This window comes from Lepus europaeus, chromosome 11, assembly GCF_033115175.1.
Source record: "Lepus europaeus isolate LE1 chromosome 11, mLepTim1.pri, whole genome shotgun sequence".
In the NCBI taxonomy this organism is placed as follows: Eukaryota; Metazoa; Chordata; class Mammalia; order Lagomorpha; family Leporidae; genus Lepus; species Lepus europaeus.
Window position 1 is genome coordinate 114,220,266 of NC_084837.1, and position 26,246 is coordinate 114,246,511.

General features: G+C 48.0%; 1 protein-coding gene across 1 annotated transcript in view; it reads right to left on the bottom strand.

The window, feature by feature from the left end:
- The window catches only part of REC114 (REC114 meiotic recombination protein), a 112,142-nt gene that overhangs the window by 77,863 nt on the left and 8,033 nt on the right, over window positions 1-26,246 (bottom strand). The window contains exon 2 of the mRNA XM_062206679.1: window positions 11,219-11,308. Within this exon, the coding sequence (XP_062062663.1) occupies window positions 11,219-11,308 (90 nt within the window). The remainder of the gene's footprint in view (window positions 1-11,218; window positions 11,309-26,246) is intronic.

The window sequence follows — 26,246 nt, forward strand, 5'->3', positions numbered from 1 at the left end:
CGTCACCTGGGAGGGCGTCTCCTCCACCGTCACCTGGGAGGCTCCCACGGCCTCAGCTCTGCTGGAGTCCGGAAGGAGTGTGGTGCAGACAAAGGGGCCACTGCCTGGACATCGAGAGGTCATCTAAGAGCGGTGCTCACACACTGCTCCCCTTCGCTGTGCTCTGACTGTGCCTCCTCGGTCCAGAGGTTGACATTAATCTCCGATGGGAGCCTTCAGAGGTAAGTCTCTGAGACAGGACTGGGTAGTGAGGGCAGAGCACCTGGGAACAGGCTGGAAGAAGCTGGTGCACTGACCTCTGCTCTCCACCTAGCAGGACACAGGGCTAGGCCCCCTGTGGCCCGGCCACATCTCCTGCCATATAGGGGCGCAGCATTCCTCCACTCCAGCGCACGTGGCAACACGGTACCATCTTGGAGGCAGAGGGAGCAGCCCTCACCAGACACCAGTCCCCCCAGCACCTTGATCTTGGATTTCCCAGCCTCTGGAGCCACGAGAAATAAATTCCTGTTGTTTATAAATGACCCAGTCTGTGGTATTTTGTTATAGCAACAGAAACAGACCAAGATGAGAATTGGTGCTGAGAGTGAGGTGTTGCTATAACAAATGCCTGAAAATGAGGAAGCAGCCTTGGAGTGAGGTGAGGGCAGAGGTGGGGCCGGTTTTGGGGTGAATGCTGGAACCAGCCTGCGTTGATGGGTGATTCTGGTGAGGGCTCTGTGAGAAGACGGAGAAAGCCTGTCTTCAAGCTAACCCAGGAGAGGGTGGAGAGACCGTCGGCAGAAATACGGGCAGTATAAAGGCCATCTGGATGCAGTCTTCGATGGAAAGAGGACTCTTGTATGGGGATCTGGAGGAAGGGCCATCTGTATTATAAAGTGGCAGGGACGTGACAGGCCTGTGTCCACGTCCTGCTCCTTGTGGAAGGCAGAACTTGCGCGTGAGGAACTGGAATAATGAATGGAAGAAATCTCTACGCAAAATGCATGGCTTCTCATCACTGCTTAGAGTAAAATGCAAGAAGAGAGAAATGAAGTAAAGACAGGACTTGCAGTCAACAGGGAAGCAAAACACAAAGATTCAGTACATTCTCCATCTGGCCACATTGGAAAGGATACAAAGCGTGCTCAGGAGAAGTCCCCAGCGGGAGGCCAGGGAGGAAGCCACGGTCACTCACCAAGACCGCTGCTGAAGCACCATGCGCATGTCAGAGGTCCAAGGCTGCCATCCCCACCTCCGGCCCCCTCAGAGCCTCCAGCCTCTGTCCCCTGCCATCCAGGGCAGGGCATCGGCTGTCCCAGCTCTGGCTCCACTGGGCTCACGCACAGCTCGGGCCACAGTTGCAGAGAGCACAGGCCATCACCCCTCAGAGTGTCTGTGAGATGTCCGGGCTGGGGAGGCATGGTAACCTCCACCTGGATTTGGAAAGAGATCCCCTAGCACCGTACACCTGTGTGGATGGCTACTATTAGAGAAACAGAAAGTAACAAGGACGTGGAGAGATCAGAGCCCTCAGGCATTGTCGGTGGGGACCTAACAGCTGTGGCACTCTGGAAAACAGGCTAGTAGCCCTCAAGAGATCAAACAGCCATCATCCCACTTCTACCCGAGATGAACGTGTGTCCACACACAAAGTGTACGTGAAATGTTCACAGAATTATTCATAACCACCAAGACATGGAAGCAACACAAACGATCATCGACCGCCGAACACGGTAAACAACACGCAGTGTGTCCACGTGGTGGAATCCTGCAGGAGGCCTGTGGCACTGACACACGCCTGGGACACAGGCAGGACACAGGCACTGGGACCGGCAGCTCAGGTAGAAGCAGGTCACAAGAAGGTGAGTGCTGGGTCACTGCTCGTGAGCAGCCTGGATGCACAGTCAGACAGAGGAATGAGGTGCCCAGGGCTGCGGGAGAGGCGGGCAGCCACACGGAAGACGAAGAGCCTGAGTTCTGTACGACGAGAAGCGCTCTGGTGACGGTGGCAGTGACGGCTGCACCCCAGTGCCAGGTTCTCAGCGCGCTGATACGCACGCCCAACAACAGTAAGATAGTTTTATGATTTGTGTATTGACCACAAGCAGAAAAACAAAAGCGAAAGCCCAAAAATAGCCAAGGCAGAATCTGTCCAAAGTGCCAGGACTAGAAAGGGGACGCCATGGAGCCCAGTCCAAGGCAGACTGAGGACGCGGCCACGGCCTCTCAGCCCATGCCAGCCCTGCAGGAAAGGACGATGTAAGACCCTCGTGTTGGTCCCCATGGGCCCCGCTGGCAGTGATGTCCACAGCTGCAGGCGGATGCCAAATGACCAAGGAATCAGAGGCCTGTGCTATTATTAGACACCATGGGGGAGGGGGTCTGGAGGTCCCATGGACCCCCTGGGTGACATCAGAATCCTGCCAAGTTTATGGGAAATGAAGTTGTAACAGCTGTGCAGCGCCATGCTGGAAGCCCAAGCCCTGCTGACCTGTTAGGGTTTCTAGAAAAACACACAGAGCTGCTCTGGGCCCTGGCCATTCATTCACCTGAAAGACGTAACCTTTTTTTTTTTTTTTTTTTTTTTTAAGCTATGCTGCTTTTACAAAATTTTGAGAGTTATAAATATAGCACATTTTAATCCATGCCAGCAATTGGATTCTCATACAAAAACTTTCCATGGCCATCCTGTCTCTACCTTTTATGAGAAAAATTCTAAAAATATATCATGACCCAGATTAATATGAGGATGGTGTGTAAATGTAATATCAACAGAAAATTCCAATCGAAATGTGTTAGAATCCAAACGTGCTTGTTCTTCTATGTGTTGGTTCTTGTAGAATCCAGAAAACACTGCGAACAAATTATATGAACAGATAAAAATTGTTATTTGATGTAGAAGGTAAAATGCCTTTTAAATATGTATTCTCATTTTTATCACAGTTACACATGTATATAATTTTAAAAATCAAATACTTGTAAACAATAAAGGTTGATTTAGTAAGAACTATTTTTAAAAAAAATATATATATATATATATATTTTTTTTTTATTTTTGACAGGCAGAGTGGACAGTGAGAGAGAGAGAGAGACAGAGAGAAAGGTCTTCCTTTTGCCGTTGGTTCACCCTCCAATGGCCGCCGCGGTAGCGCGCTGTGGCCGGCGCACCGCGCTGATCCGATGGCAGGAGCCAGGTGTTTATCCTGGTCTCCCATGGGGTGCAGGGCCCAAGGGCTTGGGCCATCCTCCACTGCACTCCCTGGCCACAGCAGAGAGCTGGCCTGGAAGAGGGGCAACCGGGATAGGATCGGTGCCCCGACCGGGACTAGAACCCGGTGTGCCGGCGCCGCTAGGCGGAGGATTAGCCTATTGAGCCGCGGCGCCGGCCTATTTTTAAAATATATTAACAGAGCTAAGACATGAAAAACCATCTCAACAGATGCAGCAAAGGCATGAAACAAAATTCAACTATTCATGATTTAAAACTCAGCAAACCACAGCAAAAGAAATAATCAACAAAATGAAAAGGCAACCTACAGAACAGGGGAGAATATTTGCAAACAATAAATCTGATAAGAGGGAAACATGCAAAATATGTAAGAAACTCAAACAACTCAATCACAAAAAAGAGACAAATAACCAAATTTAAAAATGAGCAAAAGAGGGGCCATCATTGTGGCACAGCAAGTAAAACCAATACCTGTGACACCAACATCCAGTACAGGCACCAGTTCGTGTCCCAGCTGCTCCACCTCTAACCCAGCTCCCTGACCACGGCCTGGGAAAACGAGGAGAAGATGGTCCAAGAGTTTGGGTACCTGCCACCCACATGGGAGATCCAGATGAAGCTCCCAGCTCCTGGCTTTGGCCTGGCTCTGAACTGGCTGTTGCGGCCATCTGGGGAGTGAATCAGCAGATGAAGATCTCTCTCCCTCTGTCTCTCTAATTCTGACTTTCAAATAATATTAAAAAAAAAAAAAACTGGGCAAAGGACCTGAACAGACGTTTTCCCAAAGAAGACATAACAATGGTCCATATAAATGAGCAAAGGTATCTCGACATCACTAATCATCAGGCAGACACAAATCAAAACCACAATACATCCTCTTTCTTGGGCTGGCTATTATAAAAAAGACAAAGGGTAACAAGCGTTGGTGAGGGTGTGGAGAAGAGGGGACCCCTGCACCCTGTTGGTGGGATGCAGACTGGTACAGTCATTATGGAGAGCAGCACGGAGGTTCCTCAAAAAATTAAAAACATGAGGATGTGTCAAAAAGCTCATGGAAAAACAGAAGATATATGCTATTTTGGTATATGGAAAATTTTGAAGTCCATGCACATTTTTTTCATAATATGCAATTTTCATGAACTTTCTGATGATCCCTCATATATATGGAATTCAAAACCTTCTTTGCATGAAAAGAAACTTATCTTCCAATTTATTTTCCACCAACTTTCTGAACTGTCCTGGCAGAACTACCGATGGTCCACCAACCCCTCTCCTGTGTACATACCCAGGGAGGTGAAACCAGCACTTGGAGGAGTGCCTGTGTTCCCGCACTCACTGCAGCATAACTCATAGTGACCAAGGTATGCAAACAACCCACGTGTCCATCAACCAATAATGAAATTGTGATGCACACATCGTGGAATGTTAATCAACTCGTACCAAGAAGGAATTCTAGGGCTTTGGTGACAGGCTAAGCCACTGCTTGCAATGCCAGCATTCCATATAGGAGCACCAATTCGAGTCCCAGCTGCCCCATTTCCGATGCCTGCTAATGCACCTGGGACAGCAACAGAAGATGGCCCAAGTACTTTGGCCCCTTTTGGTTAATTTAAAAAGACAGAAGGAATTTTGCTATTTTTGACACTGTGGATGAACCTGGAGTACATACATTAAGTGAAATAACACACAAAAATAAATATTACATGGTCTCACTTATACATGGTCTCTAAACAAACAAAAATACACTGGTGGTTACTGGGGCGTGACAGGGGTGTGTGTGTGAGGAGACGGGGAGCTATTCATCCAAGGGGACAGAGTTTCAGCTGTGTGAGTGACTGTCCGTGTGGTGTGGTAACTACAGTTAATAATACGGCATCACATATTGCACTTACTAAGACAAGAGTCCTTCAGTGTTCCCACTGCCCCTGCCCGTGGTGCCTAGCCCAGTGAAGACACGCTACTCAGCTCGACAGCGACAACCACTTCACAATGTATACTGGAACAGCACTTGTACACTTTAAACACGTGTGCAATTTCTATTGAAGAATCAATACTCAGAAGCTCAGAGGAAAAGCAAACCTCTCAGCAAACCAGGAAGAGAGGAGACGTCGTCAGTCCCATGAAGCGTGTCCACAGGAAGACCCCGCAGCCGCTCAGGGCTTTCCCTGCGGCCAGGAGCAAGGCAGCACTGCGGCTGAGCGGGGACAGAGTGGACAGCGTGGGCACCACGCACAGGTCAGATGGGGGGAACGCGAGGCTGTCTGTACTCACAGACAATCATCATCCGTGAAAAGACCCCAAGAAAGCTACAAAAAGCTAGGGAACTAATGAATGCATTTAGCAAGATTCCTGGACAGAAGACCAACATTTAAAAGTTGACTGTTTCTATACACTAGCAATGGATTATTAGACATTGAAATTTTAAAAATTCTTTTCATAAAAAATATAGAAGACTTACGGATAGATTTAGCCAAGTATATGCAAGTCCTGTGTTGTGCAGAAATATAAAACACTGCTGAGAGAAATTAAAGAGACAAACGGAGAGTGAATGGCGCTCACCAGGAAGACTCAACAGTCACACACACTCAAGGCAGCCTCCGCCAAAACCTCAGCGAGCTCCTGCGAGGGACTGCCTGCCCCAGAGGTCATATGGAAATGCAATAACCTAGGAGAGCCAAGGCAACTCCGAAAAGGAGCACAGCGGAGAGACTGCACTGATCTCAGAAATGACAACACAGCCAAAGTAGTCAACAGTGCATTTCTGGAGCAGAGACGGACACACAGACCAACAGGACAGGAGAGACAGACTGGCAGTGCTTAGAAACTGACTTTCAACAAAGCTGACAACGTAACTCACTGAAGAAAAGCTATCTTTTCAATAAGTGGGGCTGTAATAATTGATAAACACATGCAAAAAATAAATAAGCCTAAACCCTTAACTTTCTTTATAGATTAAAAATTAGCTCCAGAAGTAAATTCCCTAAGATCCAGATTACCTCCGCAATACAGTGATTTTTATCAATACCATACTGCTTTAATTGGGAGTAAGGAGTCTATCCTAAATAGTATAATAGTAATGAACAGGATTATTAAATAAAACTAAGCATTTCTTAGCAGGCTACAAGTCAAATTTAAGCATTTAAACTGTATAAAACCTCTAGAAGAAAACAAAAAAAAATAATCTTACAATCCTGGAGTAAGTAAAAGTTCATAAATAGCATACAAAGAGCATGAACCGTAGAGCAAGAAATGGACTTCAAGATTGTAAACGTCTGCTCTTCAAGACACCAACAAATGAAAAGGTCACCCACAAACTGGGAGAAACTTTCAGAACACTCCTCTGACAAGAGTTCTACCCAGGGTAGGCACTGCTAAAATCCAAACATAGGAAGGCAAACAAGTCCATCCAAAATGGTTAGACACCATGAACACTGAACCAATGAGGCACACAAGTGGCAAACACGGGAAAAGATGCCCACATCCTTAGTCATTAGGAAATGCAAATCAAAGCCAACATGTGATCTGGCCACACACCCACTCTGACACGGTTACAATTAAAGACTGGCAGGTTGGGGCTGGCGCTGTGGCATAGCAGGCTAAGCCTCTGTCTGCATCCTATATGGTCGTTGGTTCATGCCAGGGCTGCTCCTCTTCTAATCCAGCTCTCTTAATGGCCTGGGAAGGCAGTGGAAGATGGCCCAATTTCTTGGGCCGCTGCACCCATGTGGAAGACCCACATGAAGCTCCTGGTTTCAGATCAGCCCAGCTCTAGTTGTTGCGGCCATTGGGGAGTGAACCAGCAGATGGAAAAACCCTCTGTCTCTAACTCTACTTCTCAAATAAATAAATAAATCTTTTAAAAGAAATAAGAATTAAAAAGACTGGCAGGTGAGGCCACGGAACACAGGGGCCCACATCCGGAACAGAGTTTTGCTGTTTCTTATACAGTCCAACACGTGCATCAGAGGGTCCAGTGGTTCCCCTCTTGGGCTTCTTCCAAACAAATGCAAACACAGGCCCACACCCAGACTTGCACATAAACGTTTAAGTGCTAGGCATAAAAGCCTTGCGTACAAATGTTTAACAGCGTTACACATAAAAACCCAAAACTGCCAATGCACCACCTGTCCTTCCAAAGTTGAACAGATAACAAATGCGGTTTATCCACACAAAGCAACACCATTCCCTTGTGAAAAGGAAGGAACCACTGGTAACACACAACGCCAACAAACCTCAAAGGCACAATGCTAAGGGAAGCTCAGCCACGAAAGACTGTGTATCCTGTGATTGTAATACGTGAAGTTCTAGAAAAGGCAAAACTACACTGAGGAAACGCACACGTGGCACAGCGAGATTTAGTCCTCCACAACGTATGCACGCTTCAAAACAAAACGCCGTAGACACAAAAACACACCATCTCATCTTCAATTTAAAAAAAATCCCTGAGAAATTATTACAAGAGAAATGGCAGAGCTAATATGACAAGAAGTGGATGGATGGTTGCCAGGCGCTGCAGGTGGGCAGGGGGCTGACTACAAAGGCACACAGGGAAATTCTAGGTTAACTGAAATGTCTGCTCCTGATCTGGGTGGTGGCCACATGACTGCGCCCATCTGTGATGCCATCAAACTGAACACTCACAGTGAATTTCATCTTAGGTAAGTCGCACCTCAAGAAGAGTGACGTTCAAGAAAGATCTTTAGGGGCAGGCATCTGGCGTAGCAGGTAAGACACCCACATCCCACATCAGAGGGCCTGGGTTCGATACCCAGCTCCTGCTCCTGACTCCAACTCCCTGCTAACCCACACCGTGTGAGGCAGTGGTGATGGTTCGAGTGACTCAGTCCCCGCCACCATGTCCAAGACCTGTGCTGAGTTCCCAGCCCCCTTCTGCAGCCCTGCCCTGCCTTTGGGGAGTGACTCAGGGATGGGAACTCTGTCTCGCTGCCTCTCAAATTAGATCCAAAAGATTTAAAGATTTTAAAGACTTTTTAAAAAAATATTAGTGAATATCTAAATTATATATGCACACAGGTTTTACTTATTTATTTGAAAGGCACAGTTAACAGAGAGTAAGAGGCAGAGAGAAGAGAGAGGTCTTCCATCCGCTGGTTCACTCCCCAAATGGCCGCAACGGCCACAGTTGTGCCAGTCTGAAGCCAGGAGCCAAGAGCTTCATCTGGGTCTCCCACATGGGTGCAGGGGCCCAAGCACTTGGACCATCTTCTACTGCTTTCCCAGGCCACAACAGAGAGCTGAATTCAAAGTGGAGCAGCTGGCACTCTAACCAGCGCCCATATGGGATGCCAGTACTGCAGGCAGTGGCTTTACCCTCTATGCCATAGCACCAGCCCTGTACACAGGGCATTTCAAAAAGCTCATAGAAAATGGAATTAAAGATAAACTTAAGAGGGCAGCTGGTACTGCGGTGCAGCGGGTTAATCCACCATCTGCAGTGCTGGCATCCCATATGGGTGCCAGTTCAAATCCAACCTGCTCCACTTCCAATCCAGCTCCCTGCTAATGGCCTGGGAGAAGCAACAGAAGATGGCCCAAGTGTCTAGGCCCCTGCTGTCAGTGTGGGAGAGTCAGATGAAGCTCCTGGCTTCGGTCTGGCCCTGCCCTGGCATTGCAGCCATTTGGGGAGTGAACCAGTGGATGGAGGATCTCTCTTTCCACAACTGTCCCTTTGAAATAAATCTTGGAAAAAAGGTAAACTTCTTTTTATCGAAAAATCTTTTGAAAACTATACATATGAAAGCTCTTCAAAGAGCTCACAAAAATGCTGATTATGGAAAAGTCCTGCAGGAATTTCAAACACTTTCTGCACCAGGAACTTTCTGGTACCTTTGTGGAGCTGGGGCTACCTCCACATTTCTCAGGAGAGGGTAAACTCGGCTTCTCTCCAGCACTCTGTCACCACGTTGATCGCAGGTGCAAAAGCACAGACCAAGCACAGGGTGCCCCGCGCCGGTCAGCAGAGGCGCAGGACACAGCTGTGGGCGTCCCTCAGCCACCACTGGGGCCCTGCTGCAGCAGTTGAGCAAACCGAACATCTTCCAAGCAACACAGGCCGCATGGTGGCAGAGAGCAGACACATGCTCCCGCCATGGACCCAGACGCCACAGCGAGACATCTGCATCTCACTCAACCACAGGGCTGTTTCCCTGACAGTGTACACACGACACACGCATGACAGAACATGCACAACATACGCATCACTGACAGAACACACACGACATACGCATCACTGACAGAACACGCACGACACACGCATGACAGAACACGCACGACACACGCATCACTGACAGAACACGCACGACACACGCATCACTGACAGAACACGCACGACACACGCATCACTGACAGAACACGCATGCAGATTCACCAACGATGGCGCCTTCTGAACAGATCTGACTTATCTGACCCTGCCAGATGACGACACGGTTTCTTACCTTTGTGGTTCACTGCTGTACCCCTAGCACCCTGTCCCCGAACAGCCCCACATATAATGATGGCTCAATAAATATTTGCTAAATGAGTATTCCGTAAACATTTGTTACGTGAACTTATCGCATCCACACAGACATTACTGCCAGTTAAATGATGCAATAATCTTCCATTCCATTTCCTTTCTTGCATAATTTCTTTGATTGGAAGTTAATAATTGGCTTGTTGCATCATTCATTTTATTTCTACTTCACCAAATAAAGCCTAGCCTTCACGCGTCGAGATTATTATTTTCTGCTTTAAGTATTTCTTCACGCCAACATCTCCTAAAACCCTGTCGATATATTCAGTGCAAGAACAACTACATTTCCATAAAATTAGAGTCTCGCGGGGGCTCCCTCAGTGAAGTTCAGGTGTTGGGCTTCTGGTAGCCCCCTTCTCAGACAGGCCCCTCCGCCTGGGCTGCTTTCCCTCCCGGGAAACCCCCCACTCCCACTCTTCCCTACGAGCCTGTCTTCACCTCAGACTCCCAGTGAAGAACTCTTTATTGGGCTGGTGTTGTGACCTGGCGGGTCAAGCTGCCACCTGCAATGCTGGATCCCATGTCAGAAGATGAGTTTCTCTCTATCTTTCTGTCACTCTGCCTTTCAAATTAATAAATCTTTTTAAAAAAAGAAACAGAAGAAGGGCCAGCATCCTGACATCACACACTAAACTGCCACTCCCAACACCTGCATCCCGTATCACAGTACTGGTCGGAGTCCTGGCTGTTCTGCTTCTGATTCAGCTCCCTGCCAATGCACCTGCGAAGGCACAGAAGACAGCTCAAGTACTTGGGTGCCTGACACCCACATGGGAACCAGGATGGAGTTCCTGGCTCCTGGCTCCAGCCTGGTCCAGCCCTAGCTATTGCAGCCAATTGGGTAACGAATCATTAGTGAAAGAGTCTTTCAAATAAATCAGTAACTCTTTCTTTTTCCCAAGGAATTCTTTATCAGGAGCTGCTGTTGTGGCACAGGGGTTAAGCTGCCGCCTGTGATGTCCACACCCGTATCAGAGCACTGATTCGAGTCCTGGCTGCTCTGCTTTCTATCCGGCTCTCTGCTAATCCGCCTGGGAAGGTAGCAGTCATGACGGTCCAAGGGCCTGGGCCCCTGTCACCTGTGTGGGAGGCTGGATGGAGCTCCTGGCTCCTGGCTTTGACTTGCCCAGCCTGGTTGTTGCAGCCATTTGGGGAGTGAACCAGCGGATAAAGCTCACTTTCTTTCTCTCTCAAACCCTATGCTTTAAAATAAATAAATAAAAAATCTTTTATAAAAAGAATCCTTTATTACACTGGTTCATTGCAACCCTTGGATCCACTTGGACGCTCAACAAAACCCTCAGCTCCTGTAGGGTGGCGACATTCAGTACGTTCCTGCGGCCCCACTGACAAACGTCGAGTCTGTTGAACTTGACGGCTTTCAGTGAGGCTGCAGAAACTTGATACCAAAAGTAACGTGCAGCTAAGGAGGTCAGAAACACACATTCATAACAAACTGCTTGCATCAAGCTTACCAGTAGCGTCTGCCCTTGTGAGATGAAGAAATGACCCGATATAACTATGGTGAGAACAAGATATCCGGATTGTTCACTGGAATCAAAAACCTTCAAAGAGAAAAATACATAAAATACAACATATTTCTGTAATACTCAAAAATGCATAATATTAAAAGCCAAACTACTTTATCATATTGAGTTTCCCGCCCTGATGGTTACTTTTCCTTCCATTTAATCTGCAACCATTCCCTTACAGTGTGACGTTTATATATATAAAACAGCAGCCAGCCTTTTTAAAAACAAAAATAAAAACCAGTATTTTGAAACAAAAAAGTACCATTACCCTGTGATGACCTATAGCCTATTATAGCATCATAATAAAATGGCCACAACTGACAGTCCCACTCCCATCATGCACCTGAGGCCATGACACCTCCAAGACGTCCTTAACAGGTGAGAAACTGGGCAAACACCAAATTCCTGGAAACCCCCACCCTTTACCAGAAAACTCCACCCAAAGTACCACCCCTGTGCTTCCAGATCACAGGAGGGTAACCCTGGGCCTTATGGACTGCAGCTCACCAGTGTGGCTTTACGCCCTCTGAGTGTGCGCTTTTGCTTTGCTAACACAACTTATTTGTCCTCTGCTTACGTTAAAAAATAAATAAATAAAAAATGAGCACCAGACTAAGAATCAGGAGCTGGGGGTCCTCAGTCAACCTCTTTTCCACCACAGTTTGCTAAACCATGGATCCCCTCTTAGTCTTACTTCCTTCTGTAAAACAAAGACAACGCCTCGCAGGGCTCCTGGGAGACTTCAAGGTCCCATGCCTTCAGCTGTGTAATCCACTTTTTTTTTTTTTTTTAGACAGGCAGAGTGGACAGTGAGAGAGAGAGAGACAGAAAGGTCTTCCTTTGCCATTGGTTCACCCTCCAATGGCCGCCGCGGCCGGCGCACCGTGTTGATCTGAAGGCAGGAGCCAGGTGCTTCTCCTGGTCTCCCATGTGGGTGCAGGGCCCAAGCATTTGGGCCATCCTCCACTGCACTCCCGGCCCATAGCAGAGAGCTGGCCTGGAAGAGGGGCAACCGGGATAGAATCCGGTGCCCCGACCGGGACTAGAACCCGGTGTGCCAGTGCCGCAGGTAGAGGATTAGCCTAGTGAGCCGCGGCGCTGGCCGTAATCCACTTCATAACCCCTCAAACCCAGTGCATCTCCTCGTCCATGTCACTCCTACAATATGGCGCCACAGGGCTGCCATTACAGTGCAGTGGGTTAATCCACCACCTGGGACACCTGCCTCCCTTACTGGAGTCAGATTCAAGTCCTGGCTGCTCCACTTCCAGTCCAGCTCCCTGCAAATGTGCCTGGGAAAGCAGCAGATGATAACTCAAGTACTTGGACCCTGCTATCCACGGGGGAGACCTGGGTGGAGTTTCTGTCCTGGCTCCTGGCTTTAGCCTGGCCTAGCACCAACCTTTGCAGCTATTTGAGAAGTGACCTAGCAGATGGAAGATCTCTCCCACACCCCATCTCTGTCACTCTGCCTGTCAAATAAATAAAATAAATCTCAAAAAAGCAAAGACAGATAGCCATGGTGCCACCACCCTCACAACCCTCTTGGTGTGGTATAACTATGTTCCATGCCTTCTTGACATCTTGGGGCAGGGGTACCGTTTCCTGAAGAGCTCCTTCTGGAATCAGTAAAACCTCCTGAAGGGCCATCATCTATGCTGGCAAATCCTACACTGCCCTTCTTTTTCTTGAACCTAAATGCAAGACCTTGGGTTTATTCTCATTATACATTGATTGCTGCCTTGTTACATCTGCTCTATCGTTCCAATCCACTGAGTCATGTGAGGAATTGGGACAATTCAATCAAGGCATCAGGGAAGCCCCGACAGACAGCTACAGAGCATGGGTGGGGTCTTAAGGGACTTCATTACAGAGGTGACTCTCATCTCATTAATGAATCCTGTGAGGTTAACATCCTGGTAAATACATGAGAGCCTTGCCACAATGCTTAAAGTTCTCAGGGGTGGGGAACACCTGGTCTGTGGGCCTCTGAAAGCCCATGAACACACTCTGCCTGGCTTTGCCAAGGCAACCGCAGGTGGGACTTGAAATTCGATATATCTATAGCAGGCTAATTATTAAGTTGATAATGTTGTACGGCCTGTGAGTGATGTTATAAATACCCAAATGACTCTTGGCAGAAAAAATGTTCCCCACCACTATTCTAAATTTACATATACTCAACTTTAGTTCAGTGTATCTTTAAGATTTATTTATTTATTTGAAAGGTAGAGTGAGAGAGAGAAAGAGAGCGAGAAAGAGAAAGGATACAGGAAGAGTTAGGGGACTCAGGGGGAGATGGGGGAAAGGGAGGTGGAGGGAGGAGGAGGATGGGAAAGGGAAAGAGGGAGGGAGGGGGCCGGCGCCAGGGCTCACTTGGTTAATCCTCTGCCTGCAGCCCAGGCTTCCCATATGGGTGCCGGGTTCTAGTCCCGGCTACTCCTCTTCCAGTCCACCTCTGTGCTGTGGCCCAGGAGGGCAGTGGAGGATGCCCAAGTGTTTGGGCTCCTGCACCCACATGGGAGACCAGGAGGAAGCGCCCAGCTCCTGGCTTTGGATGAGCGCAGCGCTGGCCGTAGTGGCCATTTGGGGAGTGAACCAACAGAAGGAAGACCTTTGTCTCTGTCTCCCTCTCACTGTCTAACTCTGCCTGTCAAAAAATAATAATAGGCCGGCGCCGTGGCTCAACAGGCTAATCCTCCGCCTTGCGGCGCCGGCACACCGGGTTCTAGTCCCGGTCAGGGCACCGGATTCTGTCCTGGTTGCTCCTCTTCCAGGCCAGCTCTCTGCTGTGGCCAGGGAGTGCAGTGGAGGATGGCCCAAGTGCTTGGGCCCTGCACCCCATGGGAGACCAGGAGAAGCACCTGGCTCCTGCCATAGGATCAGCGCGGTGTGCCGGTCGCAGCGCGCCGGCCGCGGCGGCCATTGGAGGGTGAACCAACAGCAAAGGAAGACCTTTCTCTCTTTCTCTCTCTCTCACTGTCCACTCTGCCTGTCAAAAATAAAAAAAATAAAAAAATAAAAAAAATAATAAATAAATCTTAAAAAAAAAAACAACAAGAATCTGCTCTGCCAACTCTGAGAGTAACATTAACGTGACAATTAACTTTTTTTAAAGAAACTTAACACTTTCACCAAAAAGTATTCAAAGCAAAAATGCACAGCTCAAAGAATGCCAGCAAAGCCAACACTTCAGGACCAGCAATGCGGACACAGAGCCAGAGCTGACCCCTGCTTCCGCCTCCGACAACCTCCGTCCTGACTTCCAACAGCACAGCTGTTTCCTTTACACAAAGGATGCCTTTCTGCTTGCTTTCGCCATGCTGCTGCACATCCATTTTCATCACTACAGAACGCCAGTCTAAACTGTGCCACGTCTTATTCTTCAATTTCTTTTGTTGGCAAATATTGTGTCCTCCACCTAGGTCTCCTAAGACAATGCTGTTCTGAACATTTTTAGGCATGTCTCTCATTGGACAGGAACACTCATTATAAAGATTTAAATTCTTCTTAGCATATCTTGTAATGCTTCACGTGGTACCTAACAACCGTCCTGAATCCCAGTTTAGACGGCTCCTCTGCCCGCCAAGCTGTCAGGTCAAACGGCCCACTCGGCATCACCTCGCAAAGGTGCAGCAGCCGCCTGGAACCTAACAGCCCCGACCTGAACTCCTGACCCCTTCCCCGATTCCGTAGTCCTTACAGAGCACCTGCCCTGGGCCAGGCCGCTGCCGGCCATAGCCGGCCACTGCCATCAGCAGCGTCCTCACTTCAGACACAACCCAGTCCCTCCCTCTCTTTAGGCCAAAACCCTGGGGCCAATTCTCAGTCCTTCTCCCTTCCCCGACAGCCACAGCCAATCCTCACGGCTCCCCACAGAACACTCTGGGTCCTGCCACTTCTCACAGATAGGCCCAGCTAAGCAGTTGCTCTCCCTCACTGGGTCCCTCTCCAACACACAGTTTACTCTCTGTGCGGGAGCCAGAGTGAGCTGGTGAGACCTTAGGTCACACCATGCACGTGGTTTCCAGCTCAGAGCCTGCAGCAGCTCAGGTCTCCTCCCAGCTCCACACCCTGTGCACACTGCTGCACTGCAGGCCCGTGGGCTCACTGCGATCACAAACCTCACAGTTTTTACAGCTGAGTTTCCCCTCCCTCTCCAAGTCTTTGCTCACGTGGCATCCTTTTCCCACTTGCCCTTTCGAGCACGGCCCTGGCACCCAAACCACACCACCTTATGCCTTCTCCAGCTTCATTCTCCTCCACAGCTCTTACCGCTGCTCTCCGACTTCGTGTCTACTCAGATTATCTGTCTGCCCTGAGCAGAACTTAAGCTCCATGAAGCGTAAGTGCTCCGTTTCCATCACTACTGTCTGTCTAAATGCTTAGGACAGTGCTGGGCACGCAATAGGCACCCAGCATCTTGCTGAATGGTTAACTGAGTACGAAACCACAAACCAAAGGGACCAGGCTAAAATGTGCAATGTTCAAAGGAAACAGGTGTTTTCAGAAAGAATTATCACCAGCAGACCTGCATGGAGAAAAATGTTAAAGGAAATCCTCCTGGCAGAAGGAACATGACATCAGATGAAAACAGAGCTCTCCATGAAGGAAGACAGAAACTATGGGGGTAGACATGTAAGAAATTCCAAAGCGAACTTTGGAAAGTTGCATGATATGAGATCAATAAAGGAGGGCTGGAGTTGTGGCGCAGTGGGTAAGGCCACCGCCTGTGATGTGGCATCCCACATGGGCACCAGTTCAAGTCTCAGCTGCGTTTCTGATCCAGCTCTCTGCTAATGGCCTGGGAAAGCAGTGGAGGATGGCCCAAGTAGCTGGGCCCCTGACACCCACATGGGAGACCTGGATAAAGCTCCTGGCTTCTGGCCAGCACCGCGGCTCACTAGGCTAATCCTCCGCCTGCAGTGCCGGCACACCGGGTTCTAGTCCCGGTCGGGGCACCGGTCCTGTCCCGGTTGCCCCTCTTCCAGGCCAGCTCTCTGCTGTGACCAGGGAGTGCAGTGGAGGATGGCCCAAGTGCTTGGGCCCTGCACCCCATGGGAGACCAGGAGAGGCACCTGGCTCCTGCCATCGGTTCAGAGCAGTGTGCCAGCCGCAGCGCGCCAACTGCGGCGGCCATTGGAGGGTGAACCAACGGCAAAAGGAAGACCTTTCTCTCTGTCTCTCTTTCTCTCACTGTCCACTCTGCCTGTCAAAAAATAAAAAATAAATTTAAAAAATTATAAAAAACAAAAAACACCAAAACAAAACAAAAAAACTCCTGGAGTTCCTGGCTTCTGGCTTCAGCCTAGCCCAGCCCTGGCCATTGCGGGCGGCCGCCTGGGGAGTAAACCAATGAATGGAAGACCGCTTTCTCTCCCGCAGCCCCTCCCTCTCTGTAACTCTAGCTTTCAAACTAAACAATAAATCTTTTTAAAAACACCAATGAAGAAAAGCCAGTTGTGTTCATATAGATTAGTAAAGAGCTGGATGTTAGAAGTTTAAATGCATCAATGAGAGAGAGATACTCTGTGCATGTAAGGGTTAAGGTTAAGCCTCAGCCTGAGGCTTATACATATGGGCGCTGGTTCAAGTCCTGGCTGCTCCACTTCCAATCCAGCTCCCTGATGATGGCCTGGGAAAGCAGTGGAAGATGGCAGGTCCTTGGGCCCCTGCACCCACGTGGGAGACCTGGAAGAAGCTCCTGGCTCCTGGCTTTGGATCAGCCCAGTTCCAGTTGTTGTGGCCATTTGGGGAGTGAACTAGTGGATGGAAGACCTCTTTCTCTGTCTCTCCCTTTCTCTGTCTGTACCTCTGCCTCTCAAATATATAAATACAGCTTAAAAAAAAAAAAGACAATAAGCAAAATGTGAACATCTACAGATTAGAAAATAATACTGTATCATTGTTATACTTGCTGATACTGCCAATTACACCGTGGTCAGGAAAACGAGCTTCCCTATTCCTTTAAAATAAGCACTGGGGTAAAGGGCACGTCTGCAACACACTCTCCACAGTCAACCCTGTCTGATACCGGGAACCCATGCGTGTGCCAGGACCTGCACATGTGACTGAATTACAGATCTTACGATGAGGAGGCTGCCTGCACTGGCCGAGTGGGCCCACCGTCCTCACAAGGGCCCTCTGAAGGGAAAAGTGGCAGGGAGAGACAGAAACGTCAACAGATGGCACTGAAAGCAGAGCGAGTTAATGCAGGCAATCTCCATGTCTTGGACAAAGCAAGAATCAGATTCTCTGGGCCAGTGCCTGTCCTGCAGTTAGGACAGCAGTGGGTATGCCCACATCCCCTGCTAGAAGGCCTGGGTCTCAGCTCCATTCTCAACCCCAGCTCCCTGCTGATGTGCACTGCGGGAGGCAGCAGATGACGGGCTGGGTTCCAGCCACTCACATGGATGACCTGGATTGAGTTCCAGGCTCCTGGTTTGGGCCCTGACAAGGACAAGCCCAGGTCATTGTGGACAAGTGGAGAATAAACCAGCAGATGGGAGTTCTCTCTCTCTCTCTCTCTCCCTTTCAATTAAATAATAATTTAAATATAGGGGCTGATATTGTGGTGCTGGTGGTTAAGCCACCTCTTGTGATACCTGCAACCCATACAGGCGCCAGATCACGTCCTCGTTATTCTCCAGCTCCCTGTTAATGCGCTTGGGAAAGCAGTGGAGGATGCCCCAAATCTCTAGGCGCCTGAACCCATGTGGGAAACCTAGAAGAAGCTCCTGGCTCCTGGCTTCAGATCAGCATAGCTCTGGCTACTGCAGCCATCTAGGGAGTGAACCAGCGGATAGAAGACTTCCCTCTCTCTCTCTCTGCTTCTGCCTCTCTGTAACTCTGCCTTTCAAATAAATACATCTTTTTAAAAAAAAGTGATCTCTGCATGAATCACTGGGTCACAGGAGCTGTCACTGGAGTGGCTTCATAATAACCAGGAGCTCCCTCTGGCAAGCTTGCTGTGACACCAAGCAGACACAGGCGCCACGCATGCTCCCACACTCCCCAGCTTCCACAGCTTTGAGCTTTGTAAACCCCATCCGTCAGCAACTGCCCAGTCTGGGGCAAGTGTCATGGCACAGCAGGCTAAACTGCTGCTTGGGACGCCCATTTTCCACAATGGAACTCCTGAGTTAAGTCCCTGGCTACTCTACACCTTCGACCCAGCTTCCTCCTAATAAGCCTAGGACACAGTGGTTGTTGGCACAAATACTTGGGTTCCTGTCACCCTATGTGGCAGACCCAGATGGAGTTCCGGCTCCTGGCTTTGGACGGGCCTCAAATAAACATTGTTTAAATAAATCTTAAAAAACAAACAAACAACAACAAAAAAAACGGGATTCCAATTCAATCCCATCAAGGTGGCATGTACCAATGCCATCTCACTAGTTCAAGTGATCAATTTCTGTTCACATTTGATCATAATGATAGGTCTAAGAGTCAAAGAGATCACATAAACAAAACTAGTGTCTGCTAATACTAACTGATAGAATAAAAAAGGGAGAGAACGTTCCAACATGGGAAGCAGGATACACAGAAGACTCATAGAATGGCAGATGTCCTAAACAGCACTCTGGCCTCAGAATCAGCCCTTAAGGCATTCGGATCTGGCTGAAGAGCCCATGAGAGTATTTTAGGCATGGAAAGCCAAGGTACTCTGGCCCCTCAAAAAAAAAAAAAAAAAAAAAACGACCTAAATGAAAGATCTCCGTGAGTGAGTTCCCAGTGGAAAGAACGGGGCCATCAAAGAAGGAGGTACCTTTCTCTGAAGGGAGGAGAGAACTTCCACTTTGACTATGACCTTGTCTAAATATGATCACAGTCGGCGAACTCAAAAAGCCTCCATAGCCCCATAGCATTGGCAACTCATGAGAAGAGCCTAGGGTGATTACTGATGCCATAAACAAGAGTGTCAATTTGTTAAGTCAACAACTGGAGTCACTGTGCACTTACTCCTCATGTAGGATCTCTGTCCTTAATGTGCTGTACATTGTGATCTAATGCTATAACTAGTATGCAAACAATATTTTACACTTTGTGTTTCTGTGTGGGTGCAAACTGTTGAAATCTTTACTTAATATATGCTAAATTGATCTTCTGTGTATAAAGAGAATTGAAAATGAATCTTGATGTGAATGGAAGGGGAGAGGGAGCGGGACAGGGGAGGGTTGCAGGTGGGAGGGAAGTTATGGGGTGGGGGGAGCCATTGTAATCCGTAAGCTGTACTTTGGAAATTTATATTCATTAAATAAAAGTAAAAAAAAAAAAAACCCTTATCTAGTACTCAGCTATAGTAACAGACTAAGACATGGACTAAGAGCATCCTTTTTATTACCACCATATGCTAGCAATTCTACTCCATGTCAATAATAAAATACTTTTTCCCTGAAAAAAACAATCTGTTATGGATCTAAGTTCTGAATAATTGCTGCAGTTACCTGTTGGGTTTAAATAATACAAATGTAAGCAGAAAATTATCAGACTTATTATTTACTTTTAAAAAAGACTTATTTACTTATTTATTTGAAAGGCAGTGTAACAGAGAAACAGGGAGAGACAGATCCTCCATCAATCCCCAAATGCTTACAACAGCCAGGGTTGGGCCAGGCTGAAACCAGGACCCAGCTAGGTGGGCCATCACTGCTGCCTCCCAGGGTGCACACTGGCAGGACGCTGGATGGGAAGCAAGGCTAGGACTTGATCCCAGGCACGCTGATTTGGCACGTGGGCATCTCAAGTGGCAGCTTCACCCTGTCCCCATTATTCACTCTTCCAATACTTTCTACACAGAGGTTCACTGAGAAAATCCCCAGCTAGGGCTGGGCCTCCCTGTGTGCAGACAGGCAGACAGCTGCTCATGGGAGACTCAGAATGCTCTATTTTACTTCAGGCCTACTTCACATGAAGTCCACCTCTCCAAGCCCGTGGCACTGTATTATCCTGCATTTAAGTGGAAGATTCACAACAAACAAAGATAGCTCATGACTGTAAAGACCAAGAACTTGAATTACTCCAATTCTGCCATGTTATGAGACCTTTTGTATTTACATTTGTGTAAAGTCTGAAAGTCAAAACAATGAGCAGTGTTTGTTGTGGCGCAGTGGGTTCAGCTTCTGGACACTGGCATCCCTTATTGAAGCACTTTTTCCAGTCCCGGCTGCTCCACTTCCAACCCAGCTTCTTGTTAATGCTCCTGGGAAAGCAACAGAGGATGGTCCAGGAACGTGGGCCCCTGCTACCCACATGGGAGACCTGGATCGAGCTCCTGGCTCCTGGCTTCAGCCTTGCTCAGCCTCAGCGATTGTAGCCCACTTGAGGAGTGAACTAGTGGACAGAAAATCTCTTTCACTTCCTCTGTCACTCTGCCATTTAAATAAATAGATAAATAATAAAAAATGAACAGTGAAATAGAGTGTAAACAGTAAGATATAACTGCTGCTTGGTAATGGTAAGTTTCAATTCAGATTCAAAATAATTTATTAAATCTAAACCAGTACCTTTTTTTAAAAAAAAGAGATGTATTTATTTACTTGACAGGCAGAGTTACAGACAGACAGAGAGGTCTCCCACCCACTGGTTCACTCCCCAAATGGCCACAACGGCCACAGCTGAGCTGATTCAAAGCCAGGAGCTTCCTCCAGGTCTTCCTTGCGGGTGCAGGGGCCGAACCACTTGTGCCATCTTCCACTGCTTTCCCAGGCCTTCAGAAAGGAGCTGGATCCAAAGTGGAGCAGCTGAGACTTGAACCAGCACCATATGGGCTGCCTATGCCACAGGCGGATGCTTAACCCACTACATCACAGCACCAGCCCCTAAACCAGTACCTTTAACACCAAAATTTATTCTCTTTAAATTGTTAAATGTTTCAAAACTAAAGAAGAGACTATGACCACGGATCAATATCAATTTTCTTGGTAGTGGCCTAATGGATATATTCAGTTTTCCTAGGAAAAATGAACTTATTAGTTAATGGGTGATTAATTACATTAAAAAAACCATACAAAGCCTGTAAGCAAGAATCAATGAAAAAGGTAACTAAATGTAAAGACAACTAGCGAAACAGTTGTGGGGCTCTATCCTGCCTCATAATGCAATGTCTATCTTTGTCTTTCTTATTTAACTCACAAGAACGAATAACAAAGTTCAATAAAGGAAGACGTTCACTGTCTGCTGCTATTCATTTCATTTCACGATTATTTCTGAAAATAATTTCATCACTTAGGGAAGGAAGGTGGTACAAGTTTCCATCCCAGACACTGCATGCTGTGGGCACAGTAGCATCTCAGGAGATAGCACAGTAAAGCAAGTAGCACACCCAACACACGAGATCCGGCCGAGCGCGGTCCACAGAGCAGAGCGCAAACACAGGCCCCAGAAGCTGCAGCACAAGCAGGGAGTCGGGGAGGCAGCTCTGGGAAGCTCAGGGAAGACAATCCCAGACTTACTGGTTTTCAGATCTCTGCCATGACGTATACCGTTCTCTCTTACATGTAGAAAATGTTTACAACTTCCGAGGGGTTCAGGAAAAATGGTAGCTTATCTGCAGCTCTGCCGTCTTCCTGTCCCCAGTCACGGCAGCGACCCCCTTTCCTTGAGCAGAGGCTGTGACAAGGTCTCAGGTCCAGGCAGAAAGAGCTGCTCTCAGCACTGGTGTTGTGGCATAGCAGGTAAAGCTGCTGCCTGCGATGCTGGTGTCCCATACAGGTGCTGGTTCGAGTCCAGGCTGCTCTACTTCCAAACCAACGCCCTGCTAATGGCCTGGGAAAGGCAGCACAGGATGAACCAGATGCTTGGGCCCCTGGAAGAAGCTCCTGGCTGCTGGCTTCAGCCATCTGGGGAGCAAACCTGCAGATGGAAAATCAATTTCTCTCCCTTGCTAACTGTAACTCTGACTTTTAAATAAATATTTTTTTAAAGATTTATTTTTATTTATTTGAAAGTCAGTTACAGAGAGAGAGACAGAGACAGACAGAGAGAGAGGTCTTCCATCCGCTGGTTCACTCCCCAAATGGGCCGATCCTACGTCAGGGGCCAGGAACTTCTTCCAGGTCTCCCACACAGGTGCAGGGGCCCAAGCACTCGGGCCATCTTCCGCTACTTGTCCAGGCCATAGCAGAGAGCTGGACTGGAAAAGGAGCAGCCGGGACTAGAACAGGCACCCACATGGGATGCCGGCACTTCAGGCCGGGGCTTTAACCTGCTGCGCCACAGCACTGGACCCATGAATAAATCTTAACAACAACAACAAAAAAAGGTCTCCTCTCTCCACACCCTAAGAGAAAAGCCCTGAAAGTCTGAGCAAGGAGCCTGGGCAAAGACGCTGCTGCGGTTCTGGGAGAATGAGCCCCGCCCAGGAAAGCGGACAGACCTCCACAACACAGGCAGCACCAGGCTGTGTTGCTCTGAAGTCCCCGCTGGTCTCCCGACCTCTCCAGTCACAACTTCCCGAAGCCTTTCCTACCCTCTGCAGAGGTAGGAGGCCCACGGGATTCCTACAGTATCCATGTTGGATTTGAGCCTCATGGGTGGAAAGAACCCTGAGTTAGGCAAAGATCGACAGCCACACTTCCAGAACAAACAGAAAAACCAGAACTGGGGGCTCCTGGAGGAATGAAACTGCCGGGGAGATCGACAACAGCTGAATCGAGAAGCAATGACAGCCAGCAGCAGTGATTATTATTATTTTTAGTGAGTCTTCAGGAGAACCTTGGAGCTGAAGCTATGCTTCGTGAATTTAAAAATCCAGCAGCTAACTGGAGAATGGGATGGGTGGCACCAAGACCAAACTAACAATCCAAACCACCAAATGTGAGAAACACAGCACAAAGCTACAAAGGAATCTCAGAAACAGAGGATTCTTGGAGCAATGGCTCAGGTCCAGAGGAAGTGTTAATGACGGGGCTAAGGGGAAGAGAGAAAAACAAACTGACATGAAAGAGTGCATTCTCCCCCAGCTGCAGAGAGGCGAAGTGGGGAGGGCTCAGGCCCCAGGCATTGAACGGAGCTGGGGGAACTCGGGTCCTGGTCAGATCCCTCAGTTTCAAGGATACAGGAAGACCTCCGAGCTTCCAGTTAAAAAACAAAAAGCTCCTCCTTCTGCTGGGATCCCAGGGAACAGAGTCATTTTCCCAGCAGCATATGAAGGAAAGAATCAAGCCTTAATCCCACCTCTCCCAGACATCAACCACAGCAACCTACAAGTGGATATGACGAAACACACCAGGTGATAAATGAAGGGAAAATGACAGTCACAATTATCAACGTTCCACAACTCCTCATTAACTGCTGGCTATAGGCGATTCAGCATCACCAAAGGAGAGAGAAATCGACATTACGTACCTCCTGAGACGACCAAACTACCCACCAAGTAGTCTTGACTAAACCAACCACCTGAGGTTGACGCAGCCTCTGAATTCAACTCTCAGGCCCAGGAGACTGCACCAGGAAGTACAGGCAGCAAAGCCCACTGGGAAATCCCATGGACAGCAACCTGGTGTCTTCAACAAACCCCAGGGAGGGAGGGGGGCAGGGAAGCCTGAGGGTTAAAGGATACACCCATCAATCACAATGCATGACTCTGTTCAAAAGACTATGACACTAGGGGGCTGGTGCTGTGGCATAGTGGGTAAAGCTGCAGCCTGAAGTGCCCGTATCCTATATGGGCACCATGAGACCCGGCTACTCCACTTCCAATCTAGCTCTCTGCTAAGGCCTGGGAAAGCAGAAGATGGCCCAAGTCCTTAGGCCTCTGCACCCACGTGGAAGACCCAGAAGAAGCTCCTGGCTCCTGGCTTCAGATCAGCTCAGCTCTGGCCATTGCAGTCATTTTGGGGAGTGAATCAGAGGATGGAAGATCTCTCTCTCTCTCTTTCTCTCTCTGTAACTCTTTCATATAAATAAAATCTTTTTTTAAAAAAAGGTTATGACACTCAGGGACTATCTGAAGTTTGAGCACTGATGTTTGATTATATTAAGAAATTATGGGGTCAGCCTTAAGTCACCACCTGCACCAATTTGATTATTTATTTGAAAGTCAGAGTGATAGAGAGAGGGAGAGACAGAGATAGTCCACCCACTGGTTCACTCCCCAGATGGACACAACAACCAGGTCTGGGCCAGGAGGAAGCCAGGAACTTCTTCTAGGTCCCCTGTGTGGACAGCAGAGACCCAAACACTTGGGTTATTTTCTGCTGCTTTCCCCAGGCCATTAGCAGGAAGCCGGATCAGAAGTGGAGCAGCCAGGACACAAATCAGTGGCCATATAGGATGCCGGCACTGCAGGCAGCAGCTTTACCCACTATGCCACAACGCCAGTTCCTATAACTGCATTTCTTGAAGTTTTGTATCAGAGTTGTGAACTGAAATAATAACTGATGAAATAATACAATGTCTGGGATTTGCTTCACAATAACATGAGAGGAAGGAAGTAGATAGAACATAGACAAAAACAGATTGGCTGTGAGTTGCTAAGTCTTAGATCTGGGTGACACACACATGCTGATTCATTAGACTCTTCTATCTTTGATTACACTTGAAATTTCTGAGGACAAAAGCATCTTACTGGAATGTTCACATTATCACAGCATGGCAAACGCAAAGAAAACTGTTCTTTGTAACGTTCAAGTCTTAACAGCGTCACAGACCACATACATCACCTCCCCCTCTTGTCTTCTCCCTGGCTGCAACCCTCAATGCAGCTGCAGCGTTTGCCTTCAACACAGCCGAACACCCTGAGAGGCATCCGGAGCTGGCCCATCCTAAGTTATATGTTGGCTAGCGACGCTCCTCAAAATTTATATATATAGCATGCATTTGTGCAAGTTCATATACAAGAGAAATCTAAAGTGGAGTAGAAAAAAATGAAAAGAAATACACAAAAATATTTACCCTCAGGTAAAGTATGTCCACTCTGAAGGCTAACATAGTACTACTGTTCAGATTTTGATGGATTAAATTATGTACTTAAGGCTTTGTTTTCTGCTCTCAAAACCCCACCCGCAAGTGTTACGGCTTTACAAGTACTGTCCCAAAGTGCTGATCCATGCATTGCAAGTTATGAAGTATGTGTAAAATTGATAAGGGTGCTGTCAGCTATCTCCCCACTGACTCTTGGTGGCAGAGTATATGTACGGTACTGATGCAAGTGGTCCTGTCACATACCAAGCATCGAACTATAAAAATCAGCATTTTTTGATGTTTCACAGAATTGCAAGTCTTTAACAGTAATAATAAAAACCAAAACAAGAGCACTAACACCCAGTCAGTCCTTCCCTCTATCCCCCAAAATAATGATAATACAGTTCTTCCAGAAAATCATGGAAAAACAGAATTAAAAGATACATTTTGGTGTAAAAATACCTTTAAAATTCATGCACAGTTTTTTCGTAATAAATATTTCCATGAACTTTTTGAGGATCCTCATATATAATAAGAATCACCAACGAGGGGTGTGCATTTGGCATAGCAGTCAGTATGCCGGCTGGGACACCCACATCCCATACTGGAGTGCCTGAATTCAAGTCCCAGGTCCATTCCCAGTTCCAGCGTCCTGCTAACGCACACCCAGGGAGGCAGCAGTCACAGCTCCAGCACCTGGGTGGGAGACCCAGACTGAGTGCCTGGCTCTTGGCTTCAGCCTGGACTGGTCCCAGCTGTTGCAGGCATTCAGGGAGCCAGCCAATCCACAGACGAGAACTCTGCCTGCCTGCCCCTCTGTCTCTGACTCTAAAATGAAAACCAAACTTTTTTTTTTTAATCATCAACCACAGGGGTGCACCTGTCCTGGGCCTCTGGGACGCCCAGTCCCCTCACCACCCTCACGCCACATTCTTCCATCACAAACTCCACTCAGGCCAGTATCTAAACTGCACTTCTAAATCCGAGTTAAAGTTAACACCTCAATTCATTTCTTGGATACAGTGTGGTCATTTCTGAAGAGAAAGGCACCATGTAACCCAGAAGT